Here is a 22,941-nt window from a genome sequence, read left to right as displayed (position 1 = left end):
CAATCACTGAACACTAGGCCTCAAATGCCAGACTCATCAATGACAGAATCCCAAACACTAAGCCTCGAATTCTGGTCTTGCTGATGACAGGATCCCAAACACTAGGCCTCAAACGCCAGACTCATCAATGACAGGATCCCAAACACATAGGCCTCAAACTCTGGTCTTGCTGATGACAGGATCCCAAACACTAGGCCTCAAACTCCAGTCTCACCAATTCACAAACCCAGGAGGTCACTATAACTCGTTCCTTTTGCCTGCATGGAACTCTGACTTTGGAACCTGCCAACAACTCACTGACCTGAGAGCGTCACATCCACTCTTTACCAGTCCACATGTGACATCCAATCACAGGTGTCTCGCTTCTACATTGCTAGTCTTCGAAAGCAGAAAGGAGAATTAGACTCCGGTCTGACCTTCCATTCCCCCACATCCCTGTTCCTAAACCCTAACCTGACCCCTAATGCCCTCCCATGCACCAAACCATCCTGATGAACCTAAAAACAATTAAAAATTAAACAAAATAAACAATTTAGAAACAACTCTGAGCCGCAATTCACTGGAGTTCAGAGCTCGATGCCATATTGGAAAAAAAAAGACCTTCACTCCAGGTTGAGATAAGATGGAATCTTTGATGCACCATCAATAACTCACTCTGAGACGTAAGAAGCGAGATATCGGCTTTTATTGACTGGAAGAATGAACAACACTACATCCTGGAGAATGAGGCCGGGCTCAGGCCTCAATCGCCTTTATACAGGGGTCCGTGGGAGGAGCCACAGGAGCAGTCAGTAGGGGTCTGTGGGAGGAGTCACATGAGCAGTCCAGACAGGTATATGTAGTTCACCACAATCTTCCCTTTAGGTTTGCCCATTTTGAGCTGGCTTTGCTCTCTCTAAATCTTTTGCAAAATAGTACCAGGTAGCTTGCTGTGCTCTTTCCAAGTAAATAACATCAGCAAGCCTGGAGTCACACTACAGAACTCCAGATGTTTTTCCTACTGACAAGTTGGTAAATTTATAGTCACCTTCAGTAAACATAAGAGTTCAGATTGTTATCTGAATTTAAATTCTACAGACCTTACCTCGACTTTTAAAGAAGTCTGGCCCTGTACCAAATCTATTGCGGCCCAAACATCCTCTGAGTTTTAAAAGTGGTGTTATGGAAATTCAGTGGGAAGTTCTGATATGATTAAAAAACAAAATTGAAATCCCTACCTATTACCCAGGAAACAATTAGACTTTCCATCCACGTGAAGTTAGTTGTTTTCATTCTGAAGATCTGCCTAGGGTGATCTGTCGTTGTCTCATTCGGTAGGAGTGAGGTGCCGTTAAACCTGTCGGCTGCATTCAAGATCAGCAGGCCAAGGAAAATAGTGAAGGAAACTCCATGGGCCACAAATTTCATAAAAGGTGATCGCACTATCTTCCCCAGCTGCAACACACAGAGAGATTTATCGTTTAAACCTTACTAGTTAAAAAAAAGTACCATAAACGGAAACCCAGAAAAGCTGAAAGAAGCAGAGCTTCTTCATGGAAAAAAATCATAAAGACTTCCCTCCCAAGATATTCCCTCCCAAGAATATACTGGAGTCAAAGTTAAGACACATACTATCAGATGCAAACACAGGGAGTGATATATCAAGGCTTGCAATAGTTGGATATCATTGTAATTGTTTGCCACGGAATGTTAATATTAGTTGCTAAACAAAACTTTTGAGCAATTCTCACTGTTTCAGTGCACCATCCTCAAATCTCTTTTACTGACCACCTTGGGATTCCTTACACATCGATATATTTTTGAATGACATTCACTCACTGATCCATAGACAGGGACTGATTTGGAATAGTCAATGTGACTTTGTTCATGGTAGGTCATACCTACCAAGTCTTAGAGTTTTTTGAAGAAGTTGATAAAGGAAAAGCAGCAGATGTAGTACATGTGGATCTTAGCAAGGCCTTTGACAAGGTCCACATGGGAGGATGGTCAAGAAGGTTCAGTCGTTTGGCATTCAAAATGAGGCAATAAATTGGATTAGACATTGGCTTTGTGGGAGAGACCAGAGAGCGATAGTAGCTGGTTGCCTCTGTGACTGGAGGCCTGTGATGAGTGGGGTGTCACAGGGATCGGTGTCGGGTCCGACTGTTGTTTGTCATCTATATCAATGACCTGGATGACAATGTGTTTAACAGAATCAGCAAATTTGCTGATGACACCAAGATTGGGGTGTAGTGGACAGCGAGGAAGACTCAAAGCTTGCAATGGGATCTGAACCTGCTGGAAAGATGGGCTGAAAAAATGGCAGAAGGAATTTAATGCAGACAAGTGTGAGGTATTGCACTTTGGGAAGACAAACCATTGTAGGACTTGCACAGTGAACGGTAGGGCACCGAGGAGTGCGATGGAACAGAGGGATCTGGGAATACAGATCCAGAATTCCTTGAAGGTGATGTCACGGGTACATAGAGTTGTAAAGAAAGTTTTTGGCACATGGGCCTTTATAAGTCAAAGTTTGAGTACAAGAGGTGGGATGTCATGCTGAAGTTGTATAGGATGTTGGTGAGGACTAACTTGAAGTATTCTGTACAGTTTTGGTCACCTACCTACAGGAAAGATGTCAATAAGATTGAACAAGTCCAGAGAAAATTTACAATGGTGTTGCCAACACTTGAGGACCTGAGTCATAGGGAAAGATTAAATAGGTTCAGACTTAATCCCTGGAGCCTAGGGATATGATAGAGGTAATCAGAATTATGAGGGGTACAGATAGGGTAAATGCAAGCAGGCTTTTTCCACTGAGGTTGGGTGAGACTAAAACTAGAGGTCATGGGTTAAGGGTGAAAAGTGAAATGTTTCAGGGGAATATGAGGGGATCCCACTCACAGAGTGTGGAATGAGCTGCCAACAGAACTGGCAGATGCGGGCTCGATTTGAAAATTTACGAGAAATTTGGATGAGTGTGGCTATGTTCCAGGTGCAAGTCGATGGGACTAGGTAGATTAATAGTTTGGCATGGACTAGATGGGCTGAAGGGTCTGTTTCTGTGCTGTAATATTCTATGACTCTAATACATCATTAATTTATAATTATAATTGAATGTTGGGATTTCAATAGATTAAAGAGTTTGTGATATTCTCTCTCCAGTCTAAATTGGACTGGAGAAAAAGACGTCAGTATAAGATACCAGCAAACAAATATTACTGTATTAGGAATGATACATCACAGCTTGGAAATCACACTACAGCCAACATTTGCCTGAGCTGATGCCTCTGATTAACAAAAGCATAACACTGCCTGCAGCAATGCACGCTTCCTCAGCATTCCACTAGCTGACAATGGAAGGCCAAAACATTTATGTTCAGCAGTAAGGAGCGTGTGCGTAAAATTAGAAACAGAGTATTGCAGTATTTAGTTCTTGATCAGTGTGTCCAATCAAACAAAATGGACTTGACTCCCATGAAGGGCAGTGGCAGATACTTAATTATTTAAATAGAGGAATATCATATAGGCAAAAGTTGGCAACAAATCATGAAGATGATTAATGCATATGGTCACTTGATATATACCCAGAGTTCAGCATTCTCTATGGAAAATAAATCCATGGTTTTTACCCTTAGCCAGGTAGGTTTGCTTCCTCCATCACTATTGTGACGAAGTTGAAGATGACTAACCTTGCTGTAGGGTGCAATCCAATAGCACAAGGCTAGGAATGGCAGCCCAAGTGCTACAGCTAACACAACCAGAAACTTGATTGTTATTGGCTGTTGACGTAATCCAGAGAGATTTTCATACCAGATAGAGAGAAGCTGTTGTTGACAGTTTGGATGAGCTACAAACTTAAAAAAAACACAACAAATATGATGTTAGAAATCAAAGTGGAGATAATTAATGAAACTAAAAAAATTTTAAATCATTTAAATATGTTGCATTTCTAATGCAATATTCTTACTTTTACATAAAACTATAAATTTAATAAATGTAAACACAAGAGATTCTGCCGATGTTGGAAATCATGAGCAACACACACAAAATGATGGATGACTTCAGCATATCAGGCAGGATCTTTGGTGGGATAAACAGTCAACTTTTCAGACTGAGGCCCTTCATCAGGAAAGAAAATAAAAGGGACAGAAGTTCTGTCTGAATTGCCGAGCACCTCTAGCATTTTATGTGCGTTGCTGAAGTTGATAAATGCGTTAGTGATGTAGTCATACACAATCATAAAATTTTTAGAATATATCATTATAATGAAATATTCAACTTCAGAAAACTTTAGATTTTTCATTGATGAGAATATCATATTTAAAGTTTACAACCTCATTAAGAGTATTCTGTAACTGTAAAGAAAATCAATTTTTCAAAATCTAATTAAATTGCTGGCAATATCCATGAATTCTAAACTGCATTTGGAAATAGTTGAATAACCTTACACTTACAGGCAACAGATCCTTCCTTATACACCTCAATCTCTCCTCTGTTTCAAATCCTGAATTTCAGCTAACTATCAAAGAATCCCAAAATACCACATAACAAATAACCAATGTGAGGGCAGTTTTCAGAAGGGGGATTTGGTTAAATGGTTGGAGGATTTAAAGAAATGGTAACTGAAATACTAACTCCTGCTGCAATTTGCCTATCGCCACAATAGATCTACAGCTGAAGCAATCTCACATGCACTCCACTTGGCCTTAAATCACCTGGACAATGGCAATACCTAATAAGGCTGCTATTTATTGATTACAACTCAGTGTTGAACACAATCATACTCTCTGTTCTAATCAACCAGCTCCAAAACTTGAGCCGCTGTACCTCCCTCTGCAGTTAGATCCTTGACTTCCTCACTGGGAGACCACAGTCAGTATGGATTGGAAGTAGTATCTCCTCCTCACTGACAATCAATACTGGTGCACCTCAAGGATACATGCTCAGCTCACTGCTCAATGCTCTCTGCATCCATGACAGCGTGGCTAGGCACAGTTCAAATTCCATTTATAAATTTGTTAACAATACAGCCATTTTTGGCAGAATTTCAGAAGGTGATGAGGAGGCATACAGGAGCGAGATTGATCAGCTGGTTGAGTGGTGTTGCAACAACAACCTGGCGCTCAACGTCAGTAAGACCAAGGAATGGATTGTGAACTTCAGGAAGGGGAGGTTGAGGGAACACACATGTGTCCTCATCGAAGATTAGCAGTGGAAAGGGTGAGCAGTTTCAAGTTCCTGAATGTCAACATCTCTGAAGATCGATTCTGGGCCCAATATATTGATCAATTACAAAGAGGGCATGACAGTGGCTCCATTTCATCAGGAGTTTGAGGAGTCTTAGTATGTCACCAGATACTCCCACGAATTTCTATAGATGTATCGTGGAGGGGGAGGGGGCTCTGCTCAGGATCAAAAAAAGTTGCAGAAAGTTGTAAACAAGCCATCTCCATCACGGGCATGAGCTTCCCTCACATCGACAACATCTTCAATGAGGTACAGGAGCTTGAAGACACACGCTTCACATCTCAGGAACAGCTTCTTCCCGTGCCCCATCAGATTTCTGAATGGACAATGAACCTATGAACACCACCTCACAAATTTGTTTTGCTCTCATTTTGCACTACTTAATGCTTTATTTAATATATATAAATACATATTTTTCTCATCAGAATTTATAGATCTTTTATTATCATGCATTGAATGCACTGCTGCCAGAAATTATCAAATTTAACGACATGTGCTTATGATTTTAAACCCGATTCCAAATCTAATTCTAAAAATAATAGTGGGATGCATGAAATAAAGAGCATATAACAATAAGAGATTTTCATAAACAAAAGAATTGAGCTTATTATTAATATTTTCTCATGCAAAGATGGAGCAGGTGTCCTTCTCTGTCATGGAAACCTGCAGCAAGGCATTCAGGGCCCCCATTGTAGTTTTCTGATGCAATACTGAAAGCATAAGCCACATTGTCAAGACCCAGTTTATAACACAAGCTACCATTGAAGAAGAAAAAGAAAGAAGATTTTTCTCTTCAAATCATAGGGTATAAAATGCTCCCCTGTTCCGAGAAGGGCTTGTATTGAAGATCTGAAAATTAGAGGATATTACTAATTCTGATTCATAATACACTACAATTTTAAGAAAAAACAAGAAAAATAAAGTTTATCAAAAGTTGTAAATTTCTTTAACTGACCTAGGATCCAGGCATGATTTTGTGAATTCCCGTAAATGAACCCACTTGCCAATTCAATTCAGTAGAAGTTTCACCATGAAAAAATATGGCCCTCTCAATGGTCCCATCAAAAGAACAATGAGATTACAACAATAGCAAGCCATTAACTGTGTATATCCTGCAAAAGCCCTTTCCCAAAAACACTGTGTCCATTATAATACCAATAGCCTACTACTGGCCCCATGTAGCATCCCCTGCTGATCAAGCATCCTGCTACATCCATTGACTACTTACTGTTTGGCACTGAAAAACTATTATCCAAAGAGGACCAGTTAAAACACTGGCTGTTCATGACATGCCCCATGTAACACCCATCGACAATTGCTACACCGACTATCCATGAAATGTGTATTACTTGCAATGGCTGCTAGCCACTATGTCTCCACAATGACACCCACTGCCCTCTAACTGTGCCCTAAATGATAACAGGATACACTGAATATTGCATTGATAAATGGTCCACTGAACCCCACATAACAATTCCTCCAATGTTTCAATAATTATCAATAGCCCATTTTATCATTCAGCTTTCTAATTCAAGTTTCAGTTACTATTTCATACAAGTGTTTGTTTGAATTGATAATTCATGGTTTCTGTTTCTAGAATGAACATGCTTAAATATCAGAACCATTAAACAATGATCAGTTAATCTTTAAAATATAATCTCATTGATTCTTATTAATATATTTTGTGAGATTTCAGATGTAACTATGATACAATATTACAAATACTCTACATTAAGTAATCATTACAAACTCACAGTTAAGTGGGAATTTACAATATAAAAACATACCAAATTCTGTGCCTACAATGCTTCTTACCTTTTTGACTTCAAATTTAATAGCTAATTTTAGCCGACTAAGGCTAGGTCGAAATTCACCCTTACTGTTGGGATTTGTCTCCACAGCCCCATTCAAAATGGCTTCTACTTCTTCAGTAATCCGGCACAAGTCTAGAAGTCCAACAACAAAATCCTTGCATTGAATTGATAATTTTTTGTAATCATTCTGGAAAAACACAAATTTAAAACAATTAACCTGTTGGGAGTCTTGCCTTTAACGCTAAAGTCCATGCTTAAATTTTACAGATATAATTTCAGATTTGTAGTCTCTGGAACTCGATAGCATTCCGATCACTAAATCTCTGTTTGTCAGGCCTTAACTGCTCTGACATGTACACAGTCAGTGTGAGAGCACTCATTCATCACTACATACATCTGCAGCACATGCTTGCCTCAGATAGCATAGATTTTGTAGTAAGTTTGTGGTTTGCATTTCAGAGATTACCTTTTTCACCTCTTGTGTACCCTACTTCTTTTATAAGAAATATTGACAATTTGAATATTTAAGTAAAGTTAATAGTAAAGCAAATGGATTCTCAGCTAGAGTTTGCAGAGGCATGTAGGAGACCCTGGGGTCAGCTGGAAGAAGCTTCTATCATCTGATGAAACCAAAACTGAGTGTTTTGGCCATCAGACTAAATGCTAGGTTTGGCGTAAGCTAAACACCACACATCAAAAATACACCATCCGTACCCTGAAGCATGGTGGTGGCGGCCTCATGCTGTGGGGATGTCTCACTGCAGCAGGCCTTGGAAGGCTTGTGAAGGTAGAGGATAAAATGAATGCAGCAAAATATAAGGAAATCCTGGAGGAAAACCTACGCAGTCTGCAAGAGAACTGCAACTTGGGTGAAGATTTGTTTTCCAGCGAGACAATGACCCCATGCATAAAGCCAAAGATACATAGGAATGGCTTAAAAACAAAGTTAATGTCCTGGAGTGGCCAAGTCAGAGTCCAGACCTCAATCCAACTGAGAATTTGTGACTGGACTTGAAAAGGGCTGGTTACTCATGATCCCTGTACAATGTGACAGAGCTTAAGCCGTTTTGTAAAGAAGAATGAGAAAAAATTGCAGTGTCCAGATATGCAAAGCTGATAGAGACCTATCCGCACAGACTCAAGGCGTTAATTGCTGCCAAAGGTACATCTACTAAACTCTGACTTGAAGGGGGTGAGTAATTATGCAATGAATTATTCTGTGTTTAATAATCATAATAAATTTAAACCAAGTTGTGGAAATTTGTTTTCACTTTGACACAAAAGAGGCTTTTCTGTTGATTAGTGTCAAGAAAGCCAAATTAAATCCATTGTGATTCAATGGTGTAAAACAATAAAACATAAAAGTGTGTGTGTGAGAGACAGTGACAAAAGCACAATATGTTTCTAAGTTAAGGCAATTTATTACTTGGAACCTACAGGTGGTGATGTTTCCATATAAATATAATTTGATTAGTGTGTTTTATTTATATGCCTACTGTGTCAATCAGTTCACACAATTTACATGTACCTGTCTTGTGTAAACATATCTAAATCACTTTCTACTTAAATTATTGCACCTAGTTATTATTGACTTAGCCACAACTATAGTTATTCAATGCTTACAAATGAACATTGTTTAATGTTATTGTCAGCCATTTCCCTCATTTTGATCAGTTAAATGTCTTTTGCAATATAATTTACTTTAGAAGAGCATTTCATGTCTTCAGAGGAAACAAAGTAGGTGCTAATTTAACAGAGACAAATCAACTATTTGATATACCTAGGATAATGAGACTTCTGAACTGCAACCAAAAAAAAGTGTACACAAAATAAAAAAATAATAATTTTACAAAAAAATAACCACTAAAAATAATGATTAGAGAATCCAATACACACAGAAAAACATCAATAGGAATTTTATTGTCTGACAGGGAAATTCAAGATATTTCATGAAAACTTTTAATTGCTTAAGTCAAATGTTTGTATACAATGTAACTTTAGAAAGGACCAGGCTTTAGTGAAAACAATTAAGTTACTGAAAACATATGTTATTACCTGATTGAAAAATCAGAAATGTCTAGACCACTCGTGAAAGAAAATTAGCCAGTGTGTATGTACAATAGGAAGTCAATTAACTACATATCACTTTATTTCTTATTAATTATGGTTCATCTGTAAAATGGGTAAATTGTATGTATAATATGTGAATACACTTAATGTAAACCTTTCATCGTTTGTTAATTTTGTGGAGTTCCCACTAAGCAACTATCATAATTCTATGGGCTTGATGAAAAAACTTACCAAAGAATTTTATTTCCCCACCAGCTCTGATGCAAGGCATTCTATGCTTGGATCACAGACTTAATCTGAATCTTTGACCAAACATGAGCAAGTGCTGCAGCAGATCAGCTAATCTATATAAACATATCATTCTCACATTGTTTTGTGATAAACAAGGATAAGTTCTATGTCAGCTCTTGGACTAATCACTGCAATGCCATTCCATAACTTATTTTTCCATAACCTATTCTGTCACAAAACCATCATCCATCTCCTGATTCTACACACACCTACAACAGGGGTAATTTACAAAAGGCATACATCTACCAACTAGTGAATTTTTGATAAATACGAGGAATTTAAAGGACCTAGAGAAAAAATACAGGTCAAAGGGACAACGTGCAAAATCTACATAGACAGTCAGGATCAAACAAGAGTTACTGGAGCTGTAAATCAGCAGCTCCATCTGCTGTACCGCAGGGTCTCCCATGTGCTGACTTCTGAAACAAACAAATTGACCCACGTTGTATAAGATAAAGAAGTACTTTTCTCCCCACACAATCAGACATTGCAAAATAATTAACAACACGATTCCACAGATTTTCTGAAATTATACAGGCCAAGATGTTGTTGATTTTGGCAAACGAAAATCACTTTCTATTTATTTCGCCTAGCAGATGCCCGCACAAGTGAAGAGCTGTATTAGTATGGTGCATTGTACTGGATGCAGACATTAATTGTCACTTTTTAAACTCATGCCTGATGGTGTCCAGGTCTTACTGGAATCAGGCATGGGCTTCTTCAATTACTGTGACTGGAATGGAGCATTGTGCAGTCATCAAAGTACTACCTCACAAGTGACCTCAGGCCTGGGGGGGGGGGGGCCAGCAATAAGTCAGCGGCTGATGGCCAAACTTACAACACTGGCTGAGCAAGTTACTCAGTTATTAACTGCAAATAAGCATTAAAAATACAGCAAACAGAACAGATATAAAATTTGAGCAAAGTTAAACTCAGTTTAAGAAATATACAGCAATGAACCATTTAAGAGAACAAAAAAAAAATAGAAAAAAAAATGGCAGAGCACCCGATGAAAGAGAAGGGTGTTAACCCTTTAGTGGTGGAAACTACTGTACACAGCTAAATGAGGGAACAAGGTCTGAAGGGCACCAAGGTAAACCACCCAGTGTGAGGAAGGAGGAGACACTTGCTTCAAATTATTCCATACACAGTGGAAAGGGTGCAATTTATATGACCTATTGTGTATGTATATTTAGGAATGTTATAATTAAGGATTTTATTTAATGGCCTTAGCATTCTTGATAAGCTTACGACAAGGAACATGTTTATGGTTAGGGTTGTCAGTTTTCACCCTAATATACACCGATCATAAAACTCAGTCATAATTGGAGTCATGCCTCAGCGGTACATAATTAGGTAGGACTACTAAACAAGCACAGGATTCATTATGGGCAATTAGTCCACAGCTGGATCTTCTGGTGAATGACACACAGAAAATTCATGCGATTATGCACTGATCATTTCCTATGATTTTAATAATTACCAATGCTCATTGTACTATTGCTGGTCTTAGCATTGATATTTTCTGTTGGTGTCTAAACTAAGTGTCCATTAACCAAAGCAACAATTACAACTCTTAAAAAGAAAGCGCTTCCCTTTTTAAACTGGTGTCCGGGTCTTACTGGAAGCAGGCATGGGTTTATACAGGTACATGATAGTGGGTCATTCCACATCTCTGAGAGTGCTGCAGCAGTAGTTGACAACCACTGTGAGGTGTAAGCCCCACTCCCTGATCCTCAGATGCTACTCTAGAAACACCAGTGGGTCACTTAGACGAAGAAGGAATTTGCATGGTTAGTTGATAAATCCTACTTCTGCAGAATCTATTGAATGTGGCATCTGCTTTATTACCCCAGGTTTTGATAAATCTGGCTGCAAACTATGCCAGTAGGAGAATTTGTTCACTTTAAACTTCAGTGTGTGCTTATTCTTCCTGCATTTGCTTATCAGGGCTCTTCGCCCTGCCACAATTCCTACTTCTCTGAAGAGCAATGTGTCATTTGACATAGTCTTTATCCCACTGGAACTTAGTCAAGTGCAGGTGGTCTTTAGAAAGTGTCTGGTGCTGTATCGCTTTCATTTCCAACAGCATATACAAAATAACACGTTGAAATAGGCTTAATTAAGTCCCTCCTCATTGAAACAGTACCCATTCATTGTATACGACATATAAAATCCTGAGACCATTGTTTAATGGCAAAACAAATTTTATCATCTTCACAGGGTAATAGGTAACTGGTAGGCAAAGTTTCATCTATGCAAATTGACCTCTCAATATATACCAGCTTGGATACTCAAAGGGTTGGTGTATCAACTGAAGTTGATCACTACCTCTGCTTTAGTCAGCTTCTCCAACTTGACTTTAAATTTCTCCTTGAAACACCACTTCTGGATTCCCTGTATCATGAATGACACCTCCATATTCTTCTGTGAGACGTGTTACTGAAATTATTGCCTACGTTGAATCTTGTCATTGTTTGCCTCCATAATTTTATCATTATGTAGATGTATGTGTAACCTGCTGTAAGGTTCTACTGCTAATTTAATGGCCTCTCTATAGTGTTTCACTGCTACAGTAATGGTTTCTCTGTAGCAGCAACGTTGAGGTTATGACTAGAGATAACGGGGTTTGGAATGTGCGCCACCCAAAGAGAGGCATGCTGTTCTTTCTTGTGGTCTTTTGCTGGCGAGAGATGAAGAGAGAAGACGCGAGTGGAGAGAGCTGGTAGACTGCCAGATGGAGTGGACTTGGAGCGAGGGTCTGAGACACTTGGAGGAGGTTGGTGGGGAACGAAAGGACGGAACTGTCAGCTCCAACATTGGGCATTAGACTGTTTCATGAGAAGGGGCCTTTTTTCTTTTTTTTTGTTTTTTTACTTACCTATAGTCAAATAAGAATTATAAAGCTCAATCGTTTAATTGCATATTGTGTAGTGTTCATTATTTCATGGTACTGATTTGTAACAGGGGAACACAACATGCAGCATCCACCCAAACAAGATTACTCAAGTTTGTCTGGGCCAGAGGCTGTCTTCCCCTAGATTAAGCCACTAGCCAAACCCAAGGGTTACATATGCTAAATATGGCTTTGATATTTCCCTCGGTTCTTTGTGTACAATAACTCCTGAAGAACTCTAGCAGACTTCAGTAAAGCTTTTGATACATTAACAACATGGACTTGAAACTGATCTTCCTGAGGTCTTCCTGAGACTGATGGCTTGCTTCAGAATTACATTACATTGTACAACAATGTCTGGTTAAAAGTTAGGCTGCCCTTGCCTCAACCCACTTGATGTACAGTAGGTACATCTAGCTGGCTGCTTCTTCCATGGAATTAGCCTTGTTCAGCAGCCAGGTACATTGTTTTCTCCGTCCAACACTGGCTCAAAACCTGCAGATTCATCTTATCTACTTATCTTTTGATATCCTCTTCAATGTGCAAGATTAGTAGGATTGACTTTCTAATCCACAGCAGGCACACTCTTCCCCACTCACATCTGAATGTCTTTAACTTGTACCACCACCCCTATAAATCTGCAATCAGAAGTTTAGATTCACATTTCTGATTTGCCGAGGACACACTTGCAAGGACTCTTCATCTAATGCTCTCAATATTTAGTGTTTCATTATTATTATTCTTTTGTATTTCAACACTGGTTGTTTGCCCATCCTGTTGGGATAAGGTTTCCATTGATTCTATTACATTTCTTGAATTTACCAAGTATGCTTACAAGAAAATAAATCTCAGGGTTGTCATTTCAGAGACCCTGTCCTGGGCCCAGCATGTAAGTGCAATTACAAAGAAAGCACGGCAGCATCTTTACTTACTTGGAAGTTTGTGAAGATTCGTCATAACACCCAATACTTCAACAAGCATCTCTAGATATGTGATGAAGAGTATAGTACAGCCTGGTATGGAAACACTAATATGCCTGAATGGTTGGTGGATACAACTCAGTCCATCGAGGGCCAATCCTCCCTTTCACAGCTAATCTACATGGAGTACTGTCACAGAAAGCATCATTGAACATCAGGGACTCCCACCACCCAGCTCATACTCTCTTCTCACCGCTGCCATCAGGAAGGTGGTACAGGAGCCTCCGGACTCACACTACCAGGTTCAGGAACAGTTCTTACCCTTCAACCATCTGGGGATAACGTCAGTCAACTTAACTTGCCCCAACACTGAAACATCCCCACAACATATGGAGTCACTTTCAGGGACTCTTCATTTCAGGTACAATATTCATTGTTGGTTTGTTTGTTTGATTTTTATCCTTTTGTATTTGCACAGATTGTCATCTTTTGCACATTGATTATTTGTCCATGCTGTTGCTCGCGGTCATTCATTGATTCTACTGTGGCTCTTGGATTTACTGAGTATGCCTGCAAGAACATGGGTCTCAGGGTTGTTTATGGTGATATAAATTGACTTTGAACTTTCTTTACTCTGGGTGGCAAGAGCAGAGCAGCCTGAGCGTGGATGAATGAGTCACACCTACTCTTTGGGTTCTATGCAGTGGCGATGACAGCCTCAATGTGTAGTTCCAGCTGAATTAGACAATACAGTTACTAAAGATATCTGGATCTGATCCGAATTTTGCCCCCTACAGCTTGGAGGAATATGCATCATTGCATAGTTTGACTGTTCTTCCCTTTGACATATTTGATGGATCAAGAATTGCTACATATTGGGAGATCTCACAAATGAGAAACACTGGGCACTCTGTAGCTGCTCTGGTAATGTGATTGTAGTATCAGCTGCGGTAGATCTCCTTAATAAAAAGCAAACAAACCGTACTGAAGCTGTTTCATCACCTTCAGTCCAGACAGAATCTAAAACAAGCAGACATGTTTCTCAACCACTGTGTCTATTCTGAAAGGACATCATAAGTAGAAGCACTAAATTTAGATATATGCATTATGCAGTTAAATTTTATTGAAGAGCTAATTGCTAAAGGTAATCAGGTACATTGTGCAAGATATTTGAACAATACCAAATTGTTCCTGGGTGGCTTCTGCAAATTGATTTCAAAGAACTGTGGTGCAAAATTGTATAGCACTTACATTTTATATGTAACTTCAGCAAAATTAGATGCACATCAAAGAAATGGTACAGTCCTTGTGTCCAGAATATCAAAGTAATGTTATTATCAAAGTACATATGCTATATATCACCATATGCTACACAGAGTTCATTTTTTGTGGGAATTCACAGTAAGTATAAAGAAACACACACAACATGACAACAATCAACATGCGAAAGACAAACTGTTTAAATACAAAAAGACAAAACCTCCAAAATAATAAACAAACAAACAAAAACATGAGATGAAGAGTCTTTGAAACTGAGTCCATAGGCTGTGGAAGCAGTGTTCTGTTAGAGTGAGTGAAGTTATCCCCCCTTTTCAAAAGCCTGCTGGGTGGGGCATAATAACGGTTCCTGAACCTGGTGGTTTCTGTACCAGCACCTCCTTCCTGATGGCAACAGCAAGTAGAGATCATGGCCTGGACGTTGGGGGTCCTTGATGATGGGTGCTGCTTTCCCAGGATGGTGTTCCATGTAGATGGATTTACCGGTGATGGACTGGGCTGTATCCGTTACTTTTTGTAGGATTTTCCATTCAAGGGCATAGCAGGCTGTGATGCAACCAGTTAGTATACTTTCCACCGTGCATCTGACAAACTTCTATAAAGTTTTAGATGACATGCCAAATCTTCACAAACTTAAGGAAGTAGAGGTGTGCTAGACCCAAGATACATCCTCTGAAATGCTAAAGTCAAGGAATTTAAAGTTGCTGACTCTTTCCACATCTGATCCCCTCATGAGCACTGGCTCATGGACCTCTGGTGACTCTTCCTGTAGTCAATAATCACCTTTGTTTTTGCTGACACTAAGTGAAATGTGTTTGTTGTGGCAATATTCAGCTGGCTTCTCAGAGGTTTTTCCTGGAATTCTTATATTTTCAATCACCCTCTTATGTGCTGATTTGTCACCACTTTTGACTTGGCCAATGACAGTAATGTCATCAGCAAACTTAAATATTGCATTGCAGCTGTGCAGTCATAAGTATAAAGCTAGTAGAGCATGGGCTAAGCCCACAGCCTTGTGGTGCATAAGTGCTAATGGTTATTGTGGAGATGATGTTGCTAATCCAAAATGACTGGGTCTGTAAGTGAAGAAATCAAGGATCCAGTTGCGTAAAGAGGTATTGAGGCCTAGGACTTAAAGCTTACTGATTAGTTTTGAGGGGGTGATGGTACTGAATGCAGAGCTGTTGTCAATGAAGAACATCCTGATGTGTGCATCTCCACTGTCCCCATGTTCCAAAGTTGAGTGAAGAGCCAATGAAATGGCACCTGTTGTTGAACTGTTGTGACATTAGGTAAAGCGGAGTAGATCTAAGTCACTTCTCAGACAAGAGTTGGTATATTTCATCACTAACCTTTCATCACAGTGGATGCAAGACTTTAGGAGATCTAGGCCTCATATGGAGCCAGTGATCATTAATGGAGAATGTGTGGAGCAGGTTAAGACCTACAAGTATCTGGGAGTACAGTTAGACGAGAAGCTTGACAGGACTGCCAACACAGATGCCTTGTGCAGGAAGGCACAGAGTCGAATGTACTTCCTAAGAAGGTTGGCGTCATTCAATGTCTGTAGTGAGATGCTGAAGATGTTCTATAGGTCAGTTGTGGAGAGCGCCCTCTTCTTTGTGGTGGCGTGTTGGGGAGGAAGCATTAAGAAGAGGGACGCCTCACGTCTTAATAAGCTGGTAAGGAAGGCGGGCTCTGTCGTGGGCAAAGTACTGGAGAGTTTAACATCGGTAGCTGAGCAAAGGGCGCTGAGTAGGCTACGGTCAATTATGGATAACTCTGAACATCCTCTACATAGCACCATCCAGAGACAGAGAAGCAGTTTCAGTGACAGGTTACTATCGATGCAATGCTCCTCAGTCAGGATGAAGAGGTCAATACTCCCCAATGCCATTAGGCTTTACAATTCTACCGCCAGGACTTAAGAACTTTTTAAAAGCTATTATTAATGCTTTTTGAGATGGTGATTTAGATGCATATCATATTTTTTTACTGAGTTAAGTATTGTATGTAATTAGTTTTGCTACAACAAGTGTATGGGACATTGGAAAAAAAGTTGAATTTCCTCATGGGGATGAATAAAGTATCTATCTATCTATCTATCTATCTATCTACAGAGTGATAGTCATTGAGGCAGGTTACCATGTTCTTCTTGGGCATCACTGTAATTGAGGTCTGCCTGGTGCAGGTGGGTACCTCACACAGCCAAAGTGAGAGGTTAACAATATCAGTAAACAATGCAGCCAGTTGATCAGAGCAAGTCTTCAATACTTGGCCTGGTACCCAACTGGGCCAGATGTTTTCCATGGATTCATTCTCCTGTATGTAAATAGAACAGCTAGATAATCAGATTTCCTGAAATGCAGCGGAGGGATGGAATGGTAGGTATTTTTTGTGGTAGTGTAGTAGTGGTCAAGTGTTGGGATCCCTGGTGGTGCAGGTGATATGCTGATAATAACTGGGCAGAGATTTCTTCAAGCAAGCTTGATGAAGTCCCCACCATTGATTTGAAAGGTGTCAGGGTAGGCTGTTTCTTGTTTCCTAGTCACAGCACTCAATACATCAGGCGTTGAGGATAGAGCACTTTGGCAAAACGTAAACCAGTCAGGATCACAGAGGAAAACTCTTTTAGTAAGTAGAAAGAATGACACTTAAGCGTCAGATGTTCCAGGTTGGGAGAACAAGAGTGTGTCAAGACCACCACAAACAAGCATCACAAAGAGTTCATCATGTGCTCGCTTCAGCAGCACATATACAAAGAGTCCATCATGAAATACAGATGCTCACCTTTTGCCCTCTTCAAATCTGCAGGCCAGTCCATCTAGTGGATTGAGAAGCCCTCTAGTCAGACAGCCATATCCAACCAGTTTGGGGTGGGCCATGTCTCCGTGAAGCAGAGACTGCAGCAATTCCTCATTTCCCTCAGATACAGAAATCTTGCCCTTTGGGCCTCTATTTTGTTCTCCGGTGAACGTACATTTGCTAACCAAATACTGGGTAAAGGAAGTTTTATGCCTCACCATTTTAGACTGGCTTGGAGTCCTCCCTCCTGACCTCTGAGCCACGGTGGACTTTCATCTGCATAAAGGAGTGGCCTACCTGCATTCACAAGATCACAAGACAAAGGAGCAGAAGTAGGCCATTTGGCCCATCGAGTCTGCTCCGCCACTCCACCATGAGCTAAACTATTCTCCCATCTAGTTCCAATTTCTGGATTTTTCCCCATATCCCTTGATACCCTGACTAATCAGATACCTATCAATCTCCTCCTTAAAAACCTTCAATGATTGGGCCTCCACAGCTGTATGTGGCAACGAATTCCATAAATCCACGACCCTCTGGCTAAAAAAAATTTCTCCTCATCTCTGTTTTAAATGGGTACCCTCTAATTCTAAGCCTGGGACCCCTTGTTCTGGACTCACCCACCAAGGGAAACAGCCTTTCCACATCTACTCTGTCCAACCCTTTCAACATTCGAAATGTTTCTATGAGATCCCCTCTCATTCTTCTATACTCTAATGAATACAATCCAAGAGCTGACAAACGCTCCTCATATGTTAGTCCCTGCATTCCTGGTATCATCCTAGTGAATCTTCTCTGAACTCTCTCCAACATCAGCACATCCTTTCTAAGATAGGGGGCCCAAAACTGCACACAATATTCCAAATGGGGTCTCACCAGTGCCCCACAGAGCCTCATCAACACCTCCTTACTCTTATACACTATTCCTCTTGAAATGAATGCCAACATAGCATTTGCTTTCCTTACTGCTGATCCAACCTGGTGGTTAACCTTTAAGGTATCCTGCACGAGGACCCCCAAGTCCCTTTGCACTTCCAATTTTTGAATTTTCTCCCCATCTAAATAATAATATGCCCGATTGTTTCTTCTTCCAAAATGTACAACTGTACATTTCTCAACATTGTATCTCATCTGCCATTTCTTTGCCCACTCTCCTAAACTGACCAAGTCTCTCTGCAACCTTTCCGTTTCCTCAACACTTCCTGCTCCTCCACCTATCTTGGTGTCATCCACAAACTTAGCCACAAAACCATTTAATCCATAAACTAAATCATCGATTTACAGTGCAAAAAAGAAGAGGCCCCAACACCGACCTCTGCGGAACACGACTAGTAACCGGCAACCAACCAGAATAGGATCCCTGTATTCCCACTCTTTGCTTTCTGCCTATCAGCCAATGCTCCACCCATTCCAATATACTTCCTGTAATTCCATGTCAGTTAGGTCTACCGAGTTCTTCAGGATATCGTAAAGTTGCTAGTTTTAGACAGTTCAAAAGGAACATTAAGGAAAATTACAGGCTGCCGGAATAATAGTTTAGAAGACTATTTAGAAGACTAGAAGTCTTGTAAGCTATCTGCAAAATGTCACCATTTATTGTCAGCGCCAGCTTGTTTGCAATGTTCTGTGCATTATTCTGTCACTACAAAAGTCTGATAGCTTTGGTGCTACTCTTGAAGGACAGATTTCCACATTTGTTAAGTTGTTTTCTGCAGGGAAATTATAAAATTAGAGTTTAAAAAATAATGAAAAGTCATTTGTGCTGGTGATGTTTTTGTTGATGTAGTAGAAATGATTTTATTGTGATTAATGGAATTGAACAATTACAAAAGTAGTACTTATTTAAACTTTTCTTATATTCTGCAAACTCTCAATTTTGTTTAATTTTTTGACTTTTATATTTTATCATTAAATTCACATGAAACAGGAGTTATTTGCATGGAGGTCAGTGACCAGTGATGTGTCTCAGGGATCTTTTCTGGGACCCCTACTCTCCTCGTTTCCATTTTGATCAAGGTTAAGTGAGTGGCATAGAGCTGAGGTACATATGATCTACTGTCACAAAACCCCAGCTATACATCAAGACAGTATTGCCGATTCTGGTATCCTAATTACAAATAAAAATAAAAGCTGTAATAGTATTTCTGTTTTCTTTTATTTATTTCCTATTCATTAATTCCAGGGTTGTCAAGCCGAGGAGTGGTAGTGGGGACAAGCTCCCACTACCGAAAAGGGCTCCTCACGGCCTGCACCTCAAATAGCCTCTGACAACCAAGTCCAACTCCTGGCCTTCTCGTGTGGTTTAGCCTCTAAGCCCGGCTGAACTGTTTCTACTGACAGGAAAAGGGGCAAAGGCAGGTCCTAGCGCCTTAAAACCAGAGCTTTGAGTAGATGGAGCTCGTCAGCCTGGGAAAGCAGTCCATCTAAGAGAAGGAAAACTCTGATTTCAAACCTCCACTGCCTTGCGGCCATACCCACTCATGGGAAAAGCTTCAGGAGTAAACCCTGAGGACAAATCTGGAGCTGGAGTCTCTAAGGCAGTCCCACATTGCCTTCAACCTTGTTCTAGCAACTCCTGTGACGACACTGGTACCAGGCTTGGACAACATCAGTGGCATGGAGAGGGGAGACTCGCTGCATGGGCAACTGCCAGTCTTCCATACAACCTTGCCCAGGCCTGCAGACTGCAGAGGACAAAGCAAGACTTTCCAGGCGCAGATCCATAGTCTCGTGAGTCTAACAGATGCCGCAATTCATTAATTATAAATTCACCAGTGACACCACTGTTGTTGGCAGAGTCTCCAAAGGTGACAAGGTGATTTACAGAAGTGAGGTAGATCAGCCAATTGAGTGGTATCGCAACAACAACCTTGCACTCAATTTTAACCAGACCAAGAAACAGATTGTGGAGAGGGAAATTGGGAGAACACACACCAGTCCTCACGAGGGGTTAGTGATGGAAAGGGTGAGCATTTTCAAATTCCTGCAGAAATTTCCTAGACCCAATACATTGACTCAATCACAAATCACACCAGCAGCTCTACTTCCTTAGGAGTTTGAAGACTCTTGAAATTTTCTTTCGATGTACAATGAAGATAATTCTGACTGATTACATCACAATCTGGTATGGTGCCTCCAACGTGCAGGAATGAAAGAGATTGAGCCAACTCCATCACAGGTAGAATCCTCTCCACCACAGTGGACATCTTGAAGATGCAATCCTCCAGGAAAGTGGTATCCATCATTGCAGACCCTCAACATCTGGGACACACCCTCTTTTCATTACTACCATCAGGGAGGAGGTTATAGGAGCCTGAAGACTGACACTCAATGATTAAGGAACAACTTCTTAATAAACCCATCAGCACAACCTTGCATCATTTATCTATCTATTTAAGCTTACAGTACTGTTCATGCCTTGCTCTGTGCTGTTGTCACATAAGCACAATTTTCACAATGTATGCCTGGAATAATAAGCCCGATTCTGATTCTATATTTCTGGATCACTCTTTGTTAAATTCCAAGATTTCCAATCTTCAGGTTTACTAATATCTTTTAAAACATAATTTTAAAAAAAGAACATGGCTGGAAATTGGATATTTTTATTTGAAAAATGAATTTATTTTTCTGCAGGCTGAATCATATTAGTGGTCAAGTTTAAGTCTATTGGAATGTTTGCCCAGTGACTTCTCAATGAGATTCACTGAGCACAAATGTGATTGTCCCAACACCAGTCACACACCCAAGGACATGACCCCATAAACATCGTGCACGGTGCAAGATGCTACAATGACACCGACACACACACACAATGCTGGAGACACTCAACAGGTCAGGCAGCATCAACTGAAATGAACAAACAGTCAATGTCTTGGGCTGAAACCCTTCTTCAGTACTGCTTCTTTGACATTTCTCCCACTGCTTTTGAATTCATCCTTCTCATCCTCTTCCCAATTTATTCTACTTATTCAGAGATAAAGCCTGGAATAGGCCCTTCTGGCCCTTTGAGCCAAGCCACCAGGAACCTACCTACCGATTTAACCCTAGCCTAATCACAAGACAATTTACAATGACCAATTAATCTAATCACCAGTACCTCTTTGGACTGTGGGAAGAAACTGGAGCACCCAGAGGAAACACACATTCATTGGGAGGTCATACAAACTCTTTAAAGATGTCAGAACTGAACTGACACACCAAGCTGTAATAGCTGTGACTGCTATACTACCATGGCTACCACAGATTTAGATAACAAGAATGCCATGAACTATTCTGACATCATTCATTGATCTTTGTGTGTCTCTTCTCCTACTTCTCTGTAGCAGCTTAGCAACCATAACAATCTCCTAGGGCCAAAAAGAAAAAGCAGCACTTAGTATGCCAGTGTCCAAGGAACAAAGAAACACATTAATGTTCCACCTCTCTTCAAGTACACCACACAAAACTGGTGACAAAGAACATGGGATCGAAGTATTAACTGGCCTGCTCTATTCACAGCCAAGTGTTTCATGAAATTCATTTTCCATTTCTGATTTCCAGTACCATCCCTTTTTGTACATTATGCCAATGAATGCACATCTGCCATTGTCAGGTAGCTACAAAACAAATCAATTAATGATGGAGAGAGACCATACGACTAAGACTAAGGAGCAGAATTAGGCCATTTGGCCCATCAAGTCTGCTCTAATGAGAGTGCGGGTACAACAGAGACAGAGGTGGAACATTAGAAGAAAGGAACAGGTTTGGTTTAGTTCAGTATGGATCATAATGTACAGAAATTCTGGAAATTAAGGGTGTGACAAACAGTGACAGGAATTTATAACCAAGCCTGCAGAACAAAGCAACTACGTCAGGGTTTCTATGGGAAGCAAAAATAGTTCTATTACACAAGTACTGCAGAGATACCTTTTGCTCATCTGTTGGGTGTAAAGAGGCTAGAGAAAAGAAGCACCCGGACTCTGCAAGCACTTATTCTAGCACCAATGCAATTCTACTGTCACAAACAATACCGATTATTCTTCTGAAGGACCAAAGCTGAAAAATTCCTCACACACTGGCTGATACCAAACATTTCAGTCCGGAGAATCAATAACAAGGTATACCCCAACATTCAGCACCAACCCTCACTTTAACATCAATATGTCAAATTTTTGTAACACCTCCTCAAATTACATAGAAGTATTTTACAACTTTCATCTTTTGTTGTATTAATGTATATAACCCAAGAGTTATATTGTTAACACTAGCTTACGTAAATAAGCTCCTTTTTGCTATACTATACAAAGTTAGTATTGGGTGGCAGGATGGAGATAAGTCTTTACCAAAGGAGGTATGAGATGCTCTTTCCCTCTGCTAGCCTGCAGGTCACCCTTGGGCAAGGTGTAGCATCTGCTTAAACCGCACCCCCCCCCCCACCCCAGATCAGGGTCACGTGGAGCCACGGAAGCAGGTGATGGATGGTCATATGAGCAGCTGGTGCATATCACAGGTCCTGGTCATGCGACCACTGACACCAGGCAGACGACCTCTGAAGAGTATTGATAATGGATGGGGTCATCCTTCTTGTAAAGACACTGCCCAGAAGGTAGCAATGGAGACCACTTCTGTTGAAATATTGCCAAGAATAATCATGGTCATA

General features: G+C 40.3%; 1 protein-coding gene across 4 annotated transcripts in view; it reads right to left on the bottom strand.

Moving 5' to 3' along the window:
- Window positions 1-22,941, bottom strand: part of LOC140726641 (short transient receptor potential channel 6-like) — a 138,272-nt gene that overhangs the window by 54,520 nt on the left and 60,811 nt on the right. For all 4 annotated transcript variants that reach the window (XM_073043273.1, XM_073043274.1, XM_073043272.1 and 1 more), the window contains exons 3-5: window positions 7,045-7,230; window positions 3,672-3,836; window positions 1,218-1,434 (exon numbers count right to left, since the gene is read on the bottom strand). In XM_073043273.1, coding sequence (XP_072899374.1) covers window positions 1,218-1,434; window positions 3,672-3,836; window positions 7,045-7,230 — 568 coding nt within the window. The remainder of the gene's footprint in view (window positions 1-1,217; window positions 1,435-3,671; window positions 3,837-7,044; window positions 7,231-22,941) is intronic.

The sequence above is a fragment of the Hemitrygon akajei genome, chromosome 4 (assembly GCF_048418815.1).
Source record: "Hemitrygon akajei chromosome 4, sHemAka1.3, whole genome shotgun sequence".
Lineage (NCBI taxonomy): Eukaryota > Metazoa > Chordata > Chondrichthyes > Myliobatiformes > Dasyatidae > Hemitrygon > Hemitrygon akajei.
Note: the sequence above shows the minus strand (reverse complement) of the source record. Positions and strands in the feature narration are given on the sequence as shown.